The sequence below is a fragment of the Octopus bimaculoides genome, chromosome 10, assembly GCF_046866305.1.
Source record: "Octopus bimaculoides isolate indiv1 chromosome 10, ASM4686630v1, whole genome shotgun sequence".
Lineage (NCBI taxonomy): Eukaryota > Metazoa > Mollusca > Cephalopoda > Octopoda > Octopodidae > Octopus > Octopus bimaculoides.
Window position 1 is genome coordinate 89,400,612 of NC_142937.1, and position 14,335 is coordinate 89,414,946.

General features: G+C 34.9%; 1 protein-coding gene across 1 annotated transcript in view; it reads left to right on the forward strand.

Moving 5' to 3' along the window:
• Nucleotides 1-413: 413 nt before the first annotated feature.
• LOC128248837 (uncharacterized) overlaps nt 414-14,335 on the forward strand; it is a 137,517-nt gene continuing 123,595 nt past the window's right edge. The window contains exons 1-11 of the mRNA XM_089358259.1: nt 414-567; nt 1,529-1,598; nt 1,755-1,894; nt 3,411-3,650; nt 5,341-5,574; nt 7,925-8,095; nt 8,696-8,935; nt 9,978-10,211; nt 10,639-10,809; nt 10,987-11,154; nt 13,523-13,762. Coding sequence (XP_089214385.1) covers nt 414-567; nt 1,529-1,598; nt 1,755-1,894; nt 3,411-3,650; nt 5,341-5,574; nt 7,925-8,095; nt 8,696-8,935; nt 9,978-10,211; nt 10,639-10,809; nt 10,987-11,154; nt 13,523-13,762 — 2,062 coding nt within the window. The remainder of the gene's footprint in view (nt 568-1,528; nt 1,599-1,754; nt 1,895-3,410; nt 3,651-5,340; nt 5,575-7,924; nt 8,096-8,695; nt 8,936-9,977; nt 10,212-10,638; nt 10,810-10,986; nt 11,155-13,522; nt 13,763-14,335) is intronic.

The following is a 14,335-nucleotide window of genomic DNA, read 5'->3' on the forward strand; positions in this document are numbered from 1 at the left end:
AAACCTTACCTCAGTGTTTTAGGTTGTAGATAATCCATTCATACATCCCTTCCTGATGATGCGCTTTTGTTTGAGGTTGAATGGCCATAATGACATTTAACATATTAGTTGACAATCTCTTTAAAAGAGTTTTGACCCTACAAAAACACACCATCAGAAGAAGGATGTAACAATAGATTATCTGCAATCTAAATATTCTCAAGATGCATTACAACTCACATGAGTTTTCCAATTTAAAAAATTATACACCACATTTAATGTATATGTGTAACATTTTGTGTGTATGAGTGAGAGTATCACATGCATTTCATGTTTTCTTTTTTCTTTTTCCAGCCGATGATGATGTTTATGTATTTAAAGGGGCTAGCATAGCTTATCAGGATAATTTGAAGCATGCTAAGAAAGTGAGCGTAATGAATTGTATAGAACTTTGCCTTAAAGATAACAAATGTACTTCTTTTGAGTATGATACAAAAGCTAAGGCCTGTGATATGAGCAATGTGACTCACTTGACTCATGACCTTACATTAAACAAGGGAGACTGGAATATTTATATAATTAATCCAGGTCAGTAGATTTTTTTCTTTCTTTTTATTGTATGCTTGCATTCTTTTTATTGTATGTATGGCCACAATCACATATATGTCAAGGTATTCTTAACAAAGCAAATTAAAAGATAAATAAAGTAAGATGAGGATACATTTAGATGTGGTTTTATAAAATAAAGATGTAATATTACAGGCACTGATGTATGTAGAATCATATAGTTCCTAGGAGGTGTAGAGTATACCTAAGAGGCATACAATCTGATAATTCATTATAAATATACCAATTATGACTGATAGGGAAGAAAGTCTTAGAACTGAAGGAAAAAAGCAGTGCAATCATCGCAGAGGATGACTGCAGACTAAACTGGTAGGGGTTATAAGAGGGGCAATATTATATATAATATATAATTTACTACATTACAGGGTATGTTATGAAAAAATATGAAAGATCTGACACCCCAGATAATTTCTACCATCAAATCATAGCATGATGAGTACAATATTATTTGTTTTCAAGATATTTAAATGTGAGGGTGATGCTATGCATGCAGGGTACCCTAAGGTCTAATTTTAAATTATATGATGCATGTGTAAAATCAGTAATGTTACATGGTAGTGAGACATGGGCCCTGAATGCAGAGGACATGCCAAGACTTGAGAGAAATGAAGCTAGTATGCTATGCTGGATGTGCAATGTCATTGTACATGTGTAACAGAGCGCTAGTGTATTGAGAAAAAAGTTAGGTGTAACAGAAATTTAATACGATATGCAAGAGAGAAGAAATATGTATATACATCAATACACACACACACATATGCACAAATGTGTGTGTGTGTGTAAATATAATTGTCTTTGTGTGCAAGTTTTTCTAATTTATTTCACTCAATATATTACAATCAAAATTTCTCATTATCGCCTCATTCTCACCCTCCTCCTGATAGATATTTACATTAATGTCAATTTTTCTCATAAATTTCAGCTTATAGGAAAATTGATTGTGGAAGTCCAAAAAATACTGCTGGAACATCTCTGTCCTACTCTACCACCAGGTACAGATCTAAAGTGACCTATACTTGTAATGATGGAAGAAAATCTTTTAAGTCAATATGTGAAAAATACAATAAATGGGTACCAGCATTTGCTAGTTGTAAAGGTAATGTAAATAGGTTCTCTGTTTTTGATTTTGTCTGGGAATTTTTTAATAGTTTTTGTCATCAGAAGATTGACTGTAACTACAAACATTTCTATAGTGTTTATGACTGGAAGGAAGAGGTTATCCTCAGACCAGTGACCTCCCCAAATGTTTACAACAGACTAGACTGCATTAAAGCTACCCAAGAACCAGGTAATACTGTTAGATTGGGTGATGAAGTAAGTTTATCATCTAAGAAATGGATGTGTGGTAGCTTCTTTCCTCCAGCAGGCTTCCACATAGTTTCCATCTATCAGATTTCATCCTGATTTGCAAAGCAAATTTTTAACCCTGCAGCCAAAACCCAAAACAATAACATATTGTTGGGAAGTGAACTTATTAACCTCACAACTATATCTGAGCCCATCTTAGCAGTTTTCCTCTGAATTTCTAACTTGCCCTTTCTCTATCCAAAACCCATACAATATAATGCACTAACTACTTTACTAGAATACAGCAATTCTTTGAAATAGCCAGCTTCTGAATTGTTGAACAATCACATAGGGGCCCAGAAATTGTTGAACTTAATATTGTAATTTAAAAAACCTGACATAACTTATACTTTTGCATAATCTATTGTGTGGTTGAAACCATCACCTGATCCTTCAGGTGCTCATGGTTATGGTGGATGCTCAGGCTGGACATGGACCACATCATTGCAATCAATTACAGTATTTGTTGGTGTATAAGATGTGCCAGTACTATGTAAATGCACCTGTGCCAGTGGCACAGAAAAAGCACCCAACACACTCTGTAAAGTGGTTGATGTTAGGAAGTGCATCCAGCTTTAGAAGCCAGGCCACAACAGACAATTTGGAGTCTGAGAGCTCCCCAGCTGGCCAGTTCTTGTCAAACAGTCCAACCCAACCAACATGGAAAATAGATGTTAAACGATGATGATAATGATGATTTCAAAAATTTACCCTATGTTTAATGTGGCTATATTATGGATAGAAGACTGAGTGTTGTAGGCTAGGGATCTGGATTAGTGTAAGCCCATCATGTGCAATAATTGTTACAAATAATAAAATATTGAAAGCAAACCAAAATATCATAGTATGTTTTCAGAAACTTTGGAAAAATTGTTTACACTACATCAGCAGTTATATGGAAAAGTCACATCATCACATTATACATCCTTCCACAACATATAAATCTACATCTGATATATGTATGATGAAACATTAAATTTGTTTTTTCATAAAAATATACTTGTTAGAATGGGTGCATCTTATATACTAATAAATAAGGTAAGTATTCTTTATCAAGGCACATGGCCAAACACTAGCAGAAAAAAAAACAAAGTTTTTCTCAATGGTATTAATTATGTATGTAAAATACATAAAGCAGTAAGCTGGCAGAATGGTTAGCACACCAGGTGAAATGCTTAGTGGTGTTTCATCTACCGCTACGTTCTGAGTTCAAATTCTGCTGAGGTCAATAAAATAAGTACCAGTTGAGTGATTGACTGTCCCCCTCCCCACAAAATCCAGGCTTTGTGCCTATAGTTGAAAGGATTAATTATGTATGTTAAATAAACTGTCTCAGACTGAGAATCAAATCCAGAACATTTACTAACTCCTACTTCAAATTTTTGGCCTTCTATCTATGTTAGAAATTATTATGTTGTTGTTATTCTTCATTGATCTAAATTTTACTTTAATTCTAGATATTCACAACTATTTTGTGAAAATAAACAATGCACTTTTGTATGAACCTGAGAAAAAAATGTGGGTTGATAAAGCCGTAACAGCAGAAGCTTGTGCGAAAAGGTGTTTGTCTGAAGACAAGTGCTTATCATTTGAAATGACTAAAAACAGTAAAAGATGTTACTTATCATGGAAAACTGCAGCTTACTCCGATAACATGAGAGAAGACAAAAGCAGAGATTACTACCAACTAGTAAAACGTAATTATTCATTGTATTTTATAATTGGATTCTCTTTTCCATTTTTTTCTGATGTTTCTGATTCACTATTCTGCAATCCATCACTGAGTTTTGCCTTTTATCCAGATTTATGCTTGTTAGAGCTGGTTTCACCATGATTTTGGAATGTCAATATGATTTAAGATATCGTGCCTCTTAAAGCATTAAACAATTTAACAGTTTTAGTCACTGAAATCCCAGCCATCTATGCTCCAAGAAATTGCCGTCTTTGGAAATCAGATAGGTTATGCAATTTAAATAATTTAAAGATAAATACCTGGAAAAAAAGAATGAAAACAGAGGGGCTGTATCATGAAATACAAGGCATACATAATGCATATGAACACATATATACAAACTAGAATAGTTCTGAATTTGTACTATTGCCATGATAATCTAAACAACAGGGTGCAATTTAATACCATAAAGAAAAAAATTCACTCATCACTAAATGTGACTAAAGGTGATGTGATACCTAGATTGCTAGAAATAGGAATAAAATACTTCTGGTGCTGTATCCACTCTCCTTCATGCATCTCACCCACTGCAGGCCCCCTCCACACTCTCTCATATGCCTATCTGCACACTTTCTATGCCCTTACATATCTACTTTACCCACATCGTAGCCACTCCAATTTCTCTCACCATTACTTGCTATAGTCAAATCTTGCCAATCTCTAAACATACCTCCTCAAACTCTTATGGAACATCTCCCTCTATTCCTTTTGTATGACACTAAACAATGTACCTCCTGAAATAGACTTTAATTATTTTAGTGTGATTTTGGAGGAGTACAGGAAGATTGTGAACATGAAATTAACCTCACTTGAAAGGTGACCTGAATTAGAAGTTAAGGCACAAGTAGAACTCAGTCAAGAAAATCTATAAAAATCAACAAGAGATCCCCGAATTCATTCACTTAGAGAATGGAGACACTGCAAGAATTATGGTAGAAGACAGGAGGGCCAGGTGTTGCTCTTATCAGAGCACAGAACAACAGAAAGCTTTCTATCATTTGGTAAAATGAATTAAAGCCCCTCTGCTGACTATGTCACAAACACAACATCAAAACCTCAAACATCAAAACAATAGTGTACAAGTGTGTATCACAGAGGAACTTACATGTGTGGAAATGGCCACACATGTCCAAGTGAAGAAATGTTTGTGTGAAATATAGGTAGATACAGACTTCATTACTATAGGCCATCAATTCAAACACTTGAGAACCTTCTACTCACAACAGAAAGTGAAAGTAGGGAGACCCTCACCTAAATTCTTCTGACTCCACAAATCCAGTAACAATGCCAACAAAAGCAACATTGAATAGCTGTAACAATACTTGACATGTTGATTGGTTGGCTGATATCCATTTAAGGGAGTTTTAACCCTACAAAGGGGCAGCATTGGAGGAGAGATGTTCTAATGGAATATCTGTAATTTAAATATTGAAACAATGTTTCAATTTCCAATATGTTCTACAACTCACAGGAATGCCAACTATGTTTTCATGTTGTGGATCAAATATTTGTCAATGATAAATATTCTATTAAAAAAATTGTGTGCTACATGCTTTATGATATTTAATCTATCATGTGGTATGTGTTTGTGTATGTCTGTCTGCCTGTGTGTGTTTGAGTATACAATGTATTTCCTGTTTTCTTTTTTTTTCCAGCCACTGATCATCTTTTTAAAATTAAAAAAGTTTACATAAAAGGGTATGATAATATTGGACAGCTTAAAAACATGGACCCAGTGCAGTGTCATCAAGCATGTCATGCACACTCAGGATGTACATCTTATGAGTACAGTGAGACAACTAAGCTATGCGAACTGAGTAATGCGACTCATTTGACTCAAGAACTTGAACCCAACAGAAGAGGTTGGGATATTCACATATTTAATCCAGGTCAGTAGGTTTCATTTTACTAATTTTGTGTATATCAGTGCATTTACATATGTGTGTGTGAGTGTGTGTGTGTGTGTGTGTGTATTTACATATATTAATATATTGGGTCATCCCATAAATAATGTGGTTTTTATATACTTCTTTCATTTTTCAAAATTAAAATAAACAAAGATATTTTAAATCTAAAATATACTCTCCTTCATTTTCTACAATGCTCTTCCATCTGTCTGGCTGCACGGCCTCTCTTCCAAAATTCACTTGTCTGTTCTGACCTCGTCTACAGAATTCATATTTTTTCCATCCAAATGATTATGAAGACTGCGGAATAAATGATAATCAGATGGGGTAATATCCGGTGAGTATGATGAGTGGGGCATCGTTTCCAATTCAAACTGTTCCAGCCTTTGGAGTGTCATCCTCACTGTATGTGGCTGAGTATTATCATGATGGAGGAACACCTTTTGTCTTGAAGCCAAAGATGATTATTTGAACGACTGGTTGAATGACCAAATCTAAGCTTCTCTGCTAGTTCCTCAACAGTTATGATGGGATTTTTTCCACCAGGATTTGTAGGACATCCTTGTTGAGCTTTGCAGATCTTCCAGTATGAGGCACGTCTTGTAGGCTGTAGTTTCTGGCTCAGAATTTCTAGAACCACCACTGACACTGACTTACGCTTATTGTTCAATCCTCATAATACTGTATTAATATTCTTTGTACTTTCCATTGTGCTGTTGCCTTTATTCTATTCAAAAAGCAAAATATGCCAAATATGCTTGTTTGTCACTTCCATACCAAAGTGATGCTATCACACATGTATTTACTACTTGAATTTTATTCCATCCAGTCAATTTTGAGTGCAACACCGATCTTAGTCTTCAGAAATATTCTTTCTTCAACTGTTCTTTCATTTCCTTCTCCATGATTTCATTGAACTCTAGTATGCCAAGGTATTCATAGCCTTCCTTTTCAATTTGTTTAATTAGTTCTCTATTAAGTAATTCTATTCCTGCCAGGGACTGTTCCTTGCCTCTTTTCAGCTTCATTATACCACACTTCTTGAGCCCGAATTCTATCTTAATATCAGTGCTAAAACAGTAGAGTGTGTTCACCAAAGAACTCACTTGTGCCTCATCCCGGACATACAGCTTCAAATAATTTATAAAGAGGATGTAGTTGATTCGTTGAGATTTTTCCCTTTAACTGATATCTCATGTTCATTTTCCTCAGCACCAAGATCAGAGGAATCATAGAAAGAACAAAAAGCAATGGAAATATGATATCTCCTTGGAAAATCCCTCTCCCGATGCCCAAGGGGCCCAGCTTTTTCCATACGATGTCAAATCAGTTTTCCACCCCACCATACTTCAAAAACCATGTTACATTCTTCACAATTCCAAACAAACCTAAACACTCAATGATCCATGAATATGGAATCATATCATAAGCTTTGCAATAGTCACTCCAGGTCATTCCCAAATTTGTCCCCCTTTGCTTACAATCTTGCATTATCATTTTGTCTATCAAGAAATTTGTACATCTTTTCTACAATCCCTTCTGACAGTAACTTCCACATTAATGGAAGGCAAGACATTGGCCTGTAATTTTTGGCAGCATTTCCTTTTGATACATCCTTCAAGTACAACACTGTTCGTCCTTTGGTCACCTACCCTGGGGTTTCTTCTCTATCAATCAATGCACTAATTACTCTGCAATCAATTATTCAAACCTACTGAACTTTTTTTTTATCTAAAATCCCTGTACACCATCAGGTCCTGTTGTTTTCCAGTTGCTTATCTTTTTGCTTATACTGTCTTTTGTAAAACGGATAGCTTCTTGCTGGGGATAAGAAGCTGTTTGCTTTAGGCAATTGTGGGCAATTATCCATTTATGGGCAATTGTCCATTTCTTCCATTACACCACTTTCATTTCTTGTCTGCCCAGCATTACATGATAACCTTCTTTTGATAGTTTCTAACTCCAATTCTGATAATCATTCATTCTTTCACATTGTTCTTGCTTGATTACATAATTTCTGTTCAGTAATTTCAAACAGGTCTATTGCCCTCCATTCTTTGTGCATTTGTTGTATGTATCCTCTGACTGGCACACCATTTGCATCTACTAGACTGCTCCAATAGTAACACTCCATAACCATCATGTTTACCTGTTTACTCTACTTTTGACGCACAGCATGGCAAGCAGTGGCTGAATTATAACTAGACCCACACTGCTGCACAATGTACGTGCAAACTTCTAAATTTGTTTCACTCAATATCTTTTATTACAAATTGTCATTAACTCCTCATTTTCATATAAGGCGATTTTTATGATCTTCTATCAATTTCAGCTTATTTACATGTTCACTGTGGAACTCCAAAATATGTTGAAGGTGCATTGAAGTCCTACACTACCACCGACTACGAATCTAAAGTAATGTATTCTTGCCCAGGGGGTGAACAACTTAGATCAAGATGTGAAAAAGGAAATAAATGGACTCCAGTAGTAGCTACTTGTAAAGGTAACATAAATCACATCTTTCTTGTTGCCACTGTATTGATAACTTTATTTAATTTTTTAATGAAATATTTTAGTCGGAGAATAAGTGGCTGACTCCATGGCAATTTCCACAGTATCTGTGGCTGGTAGGAGAGAGAGGATATTATCCTCAGACCTAAGACTTCTCCAAATGTTCGGAAATGTGGAAGCTTGTCTTCTCTGCCATGATTCCAAATAGTTCCAATCTACCAAATTTCAACCTTACTTGTGAAGCAAATGTTTAACCACATAGCCAAGACTCTACCCAATATCTCATTGTTGGGATGTGAACTTATTAATCCCAAGCTATATTTGACCCATTGATGGTAATGGATTGAGTGAACCATTTGACATTAGACAAAATGTATTGTGGTATTTGTTCTAGCTCTTTACCTTCTGGTTTCAAATCCTGCTGAGGTTAACTTTGTCTTTCTTTCTTTCGCTGACAATGTAAAGATACCAATCAAGGGTAGAAATCAATTTAATTGACAAACTCCAACTCAAAGTTTTGGCCTTCCATGTTAGAAATTATTATTGTTGTGGTTGTCATTTTTCATTGGCCTAAATTTTACTTTAATCCTAGATATTGACATCTATTTTGTGAAAATAAAGCATGCAATTCTGGACGTATCAGGAAAATCAATGTGGTCTCGCAGAAGGAAAGGAGCAGAAAGCTGTGCAGAAAAATGTTTGAATGATGAAAGCTGTTCATCATTTGAAGACTCAGAGGAGATGGGATATTGTTACCAATCAAAGGAAAGTGCAGCTACCTCCACGAAAATAGTGGAATTTGATGACAGAGATTACTATCAAAAATTAAATAGTAATTATTCTTTGTATTTTATAATTGAACTCTTTTTTTTTTTCTGAAATTTGTGATTACATTTGTATTTCATTTTATGTATACCTACACTTCTGTAAAGGCATTGATAAGTTTGCCATTTACAAGCCACCAGAGATGGCCTGACTCCGATTCCATGGGTACAATTTACATGGCACTGGCAATGGCCACAACTACGATTTCACTTGGCCTGACAAGTCTTCTCATGCACAGCATATCGCCAGAGGTCTCTTTTCCTTTGCTTCATCCCTTGCTTAGGAATTTCATCTTTTTTGCTCGTGCCATCAATCTCTCCTTTGAATTCTTCACATAACATGCCAAATTATTATTACCATTATTATTATTACAAATATTTTTTAAACATTAAAAATAATTATCTAGCAGTGCCACTTAATTGAAATTATAAATAAAATATCAGAAAGCCACCTGGTTTGATTTTTTTTAATGGACAGTTTTTTTTTATAAAAAAATCAGTCCATCCACAACATTATTTTTTGGCATGACACTCTTCTCAGAATTCTTGTGAACTCTGTTAAGTCATGAGACATACTCAAAACTTCACGTCAATGTTTAGGCTGCAGATAATCCATCAGAAAAGGAATTTATTCTGATGGGGTGCTTTGGTTTAAAACTGAATGGCTATAATGGCAATTGACATGTTGGTTGATCGCAAGTATAAGGGAAATTTTACCTTACAAAAGCATACCATCAGAGAAAGAAGTACAAAAGGATTATTTACAATCTAAATATTGAAATAAAGTTTTGAGTAAGTCTCAAGATGTATTACGACTCACATAAATGCTGATGAGGGTATAATTTCGCTGATCAAATATTTATTTATAATAAATTGTCCATTTAAAAAAATTATTCTCCATGTGCAGTATAATATTTAATATATATTCGTAGTGTTTCTTTTGTGTGTGAGTGTGCGCGCGTGTGTGTGTATGTTTGTATCTGTCTGTTTGTCTTTCTGTTTTTATGTGCATGCATGAGCATAATATGTATTTCTTGATTTTTTTTCCAGTCTATGATGAGGTTTTTGTATTTAAAAGAGTTAATATACCAGGGCAGGATAATTTTGAGCAGCTTAAGAAAGTGAACTTAAAGAAGTGTCATGATGAATGCTTGCAACATCCGCAATGTTTTTCTTATGAGTACCATGAAAGAACAAAGGCCTGTGATCTGAGTAATGCAACTTACTTGAGTCATGATCTTAAGCCCAATGATAAAGGTTGGGATATTTACATACTTAATCCAGGTCAGTTGCTTGTTTTCATTTTAGTAATCATGTGCCCATTGTGTGTATTTATGTTTGTATACATCTGTGTGTGTATCATATATATGCATATATATGTAACTGTGTGTATATACATATGTGTGTGTATATATATAAATACATATGTCAGCATGGACAATGGATGTTAAATGATGATGATGATGATGATGATGATGATGATGATGATGATGATGATGATGATGATGATGATGATGACATCTATAATATATAAGGCAGATGTGTGTGTGTGTGTACATGTATTTGTCTATGCATGCATATCTGGGTACAAATTTCTTCAATCTGTTCCACACAGTATCTTTTATTGTAACATTATCATTATTTCCTTGTTCTCACATTTCTCCTGAGACACATGCACACCATTCATGTCAATTTCTCTTGTTAATCCTAGTTTATGCACTAATTGACTGTGGACCTCCAAAAGAAGTTTTTGGTGCACAGATGGTTCACAAAAGTTCCTCCTATAAATCTGAAGTGACCTACACTTGCCCAAAGGGAGAAACACTAAAGTCAGTATGTGGAAAGGACAACAAATGGACAAAGGTACCAACTCTTTGTAAAGGTAAAGTAACTAGACTTTCTCTTGTTGCTTCTAAGTAATATTGTTTTACTTTTTATGAGATGTCTAAGTCAGAGGAAGAATGGTTGCTGTCATTGTAACATTATTATAATTTCGTTTTTCTTAACCACCTCCAAACATACATGTACAACTAAAATCAATTTCTGTTTCCAATTTCAGCTTATGAAAAAGTTAGCTGTGGAACTCCAAAGTATGTTATTGGGGCATTTCAGTCCCACAATAGCACCACCTATAGATCAAAAGCTTACTATACTTGCCTAAACGAAGATATGTTGATCTCAGTATGTGAAAAGGACAACAAATGGACATCGGTGGCTGGTTGTAAAGGTAAAGTAAATAAACTTTCTCTTGTTGCTTCTAAGTAATATTGTTTTACTTTTTATGAGATGTCTAAGTCAGAGGAAGAATGGTTGACTCCACGACAATTTCTACATAGTATTTTTGACTAGTGGGTGGAGAAGCAGTTATTCTCAGACCTGAGACCTCTCCAAATGCTTGCAATAGAGTGAACTCCAATAATTTTATCCCGAGGCCAGGTAATGGTATTCTATTGGGTGATGTATTACATCTAACAACAAAGAACTAGAAGAATGGAAGCTTGTTCCTTCTGACAGGCTTCCATATAGTTTCTATCTTCCAGATTTCATCCTTAGTTATGAAGCTAAGATTTCACTCAATGCCACATTGTTGTGTAGTGAACTTATTAGCCTCAATCTATGCTTGACCCATATCTAGGTAGTTTTCTTCTTTATTTTCAGACTTGCTCTGTTTCACTCATACTTTATGTCATCATCCAAATCTCTGTATAACATAATGGACTGAGTCCTTCATTACTAGATTTTGGCTATCCTCTGAAACAGCTTTTCGATGTTGTAGTGATCTTCTAATCCACAAATACTAATAACAATAATGGTTTCAGATGTAGGCTCACATGTAAATTATGATGTGAGGGGTTTAGTAAATACTATTGATCCCAATACTTGACTAGTACCCTTCAATAACTTTGAGGGTGAAACATGAAGCTGAACTAAGCTGGATTTTAACTGAAAAACTTAAAGATCCTGAATATATGGTGTAAAGCATTTCTCTGAATGCTTGTAATGATCCTTGCACTCAGCCACCTTGAGTCATGAAAAAAAAAAAATAATGATATTTTTTATTTGTCTGTAGGACATGACATCAGGCTGATGATACAAAGATAGGCATAAAGTATGATAGTTTACAGAGAATCAAATGAGTAAAAAAAAAAAAACTATCAGTGAATGCATACACATTTAAACGGAAGATGATGATGATGATGCAGTCCTTCTGAATTAAGAGGGATCTTATCCAGAGCCAATTGAAGAACTCCACCGTCAAAGATCACCCTGAACTCCAAGGATAAATGTCTTCTTCAATTCTTGTTCTTATAAATGCATGCACAGAAGTCCCCATTCACTCTTTCCCTTTTTTGACATGTACACCCAGCTGTCAATAATTTTCCTTTGGGACAGTACTGCCCTCTCCATCTTCACCGTCTTCACAAGTGAAGTCCAAAGGTGCTGAACCAAAGAGGAAAGTATCTATCACCATATCTTTCAACATCTTTTGAAAAAGCTAACGGACAGAGGAAAGCTGCATTCTCTTTCCTGTTAAAGCAGAGTGTAGGACAATCACCATGATGGACTCGGTTGACAACCAGATCCCTCCCTACACAACAGCGTCTCTTTGACATAACTCTGCAGGGTGTCTCAAAATTAAGGCAACCAAAGCTTTAGGCTTTAATAATTATCAATAAATATGATATGATATGATATGAAAGTTATACATCATTATAAAAGCTTAGTGTGTCTTCTTTTGTTTCAGACTAAATAAATTCAGATTTATAAATTAGATAATGGCTATAGACCGAAATACAATCATAACCCTCCACAAAGGAGGTGAAAGTAATACAGCTATAGCAAAATAGCTTAAAATTAACTGAACAGTATGAACAATTGTCAAGAAATTTCAAGAGACTGTCCAACCACTGATCAACCTGGATGTGGCTGAAAAGGAAGTGTGCAGATCCCTCTGCTTATCAAAAGTACCAGAGAAAAAATACAGCAAAATCCTTATCATTCCAACACAAAACTGGCTGCCATAGCAAAAATAAGCCAAACATCGATGTAACGAGTGCTGAAGGAGGATCTCAGAACCCACCCCTACAAGATGATCTACTGTCATGAGCTCATGCAAGTTTATAAGGCCATGAGACTAGAAAGAAGTCGTCTTATCCTGCAGTAGATTCCTCAATGCACTTCACCATTCATATTTCTTTGGTTGATAAAATAAGCATTACTTAAGTAGTGAGAATGATATATTTTCATGTTTCCTCACTGCAGAATCTGTGGCCCTGTGTTTAAGTTTAGGAACAATTATCCTTAAGATTATTAACTTCAATGATAATTATAATTATTCTTGTTAAGAAGGGTGATAGACTGACAGAATCATTCATGGATCAAGTAAAAGAAATGTGTTGTGTTATTTGTACTGGCTCTTTGACTTCTGCTTGTGATAATTTTCTCTTTCCAGGGATCCAGTTTAATTAACTGACATGTACCTCAAACTTTGCCCTATTGTCTATGTTAGACATTATCATTATTATTATCGTTGTTGTTGTTGTTGTTGTTGTTATTGTCAGTCTTCATTAGTCTAAATTTTATTTTAAATGTAGGTGCTCTGGTCAATTTTGTGAAAGTAAAAGATGCAACTCTGAACGTGAAAAATAAGCAATTGTGGCATGATAAAAGTGGAACAGCAGAAGGCTGTGCAAAGAAATGTTGGTCTGACAAAAGTTGTTTGTCATTTGAAATGACTAGAGAATCTACAAAATGTTACCTATTAAAAGAAAGTGCACGTTCCACGGGGAGAATGGAAAAAGCCCAAAACAGAGATTACTATCAACGAGTAGAACGTAATTATTCTTTGTGTTATATAATTGGACTCTCCTTCTTTTTCTGAAATTTGTGATTCTATTTATGTATCATAGTAGACAGACAAACACTCATGTAAAGACATTGACAGGTTTACCTATAAGGACAGATATAGACATGTTCCAGAAAAAGAGGAAGCAATGCTATAGGAACTATAAATATTTTTAGGGAATTATCATACAGCATTTGTTGATTTTGAACAATTTATGCATATTTTCAAATGCATTTTTTCTGTGTAAGAATGGCAACACTTGTTTTTGTTAAACCTGACTAGAAGCAGTAGTAGTAATAACAACATTTGTCTTTTTTCCCTTACCTCTTCCCAGATCACATCTCAACTTTGTCTTCTATAGTATTTCACTCAAGGGGATCATTCCCAGTACAAAGATCAGTGGGGACACTGTCCCTCTGGAAGATTCCTCTCTTGATTTTCACCTCTCCTAATACCCGATACTCTGTTGTCAGTTAAGTTCTCCAGCATTTCATATTGTTTCATTTAAGGCTTCTCATGTTTTCTGCTAATCTATATAGTTCCACAGTTCTTCTTATCCAAA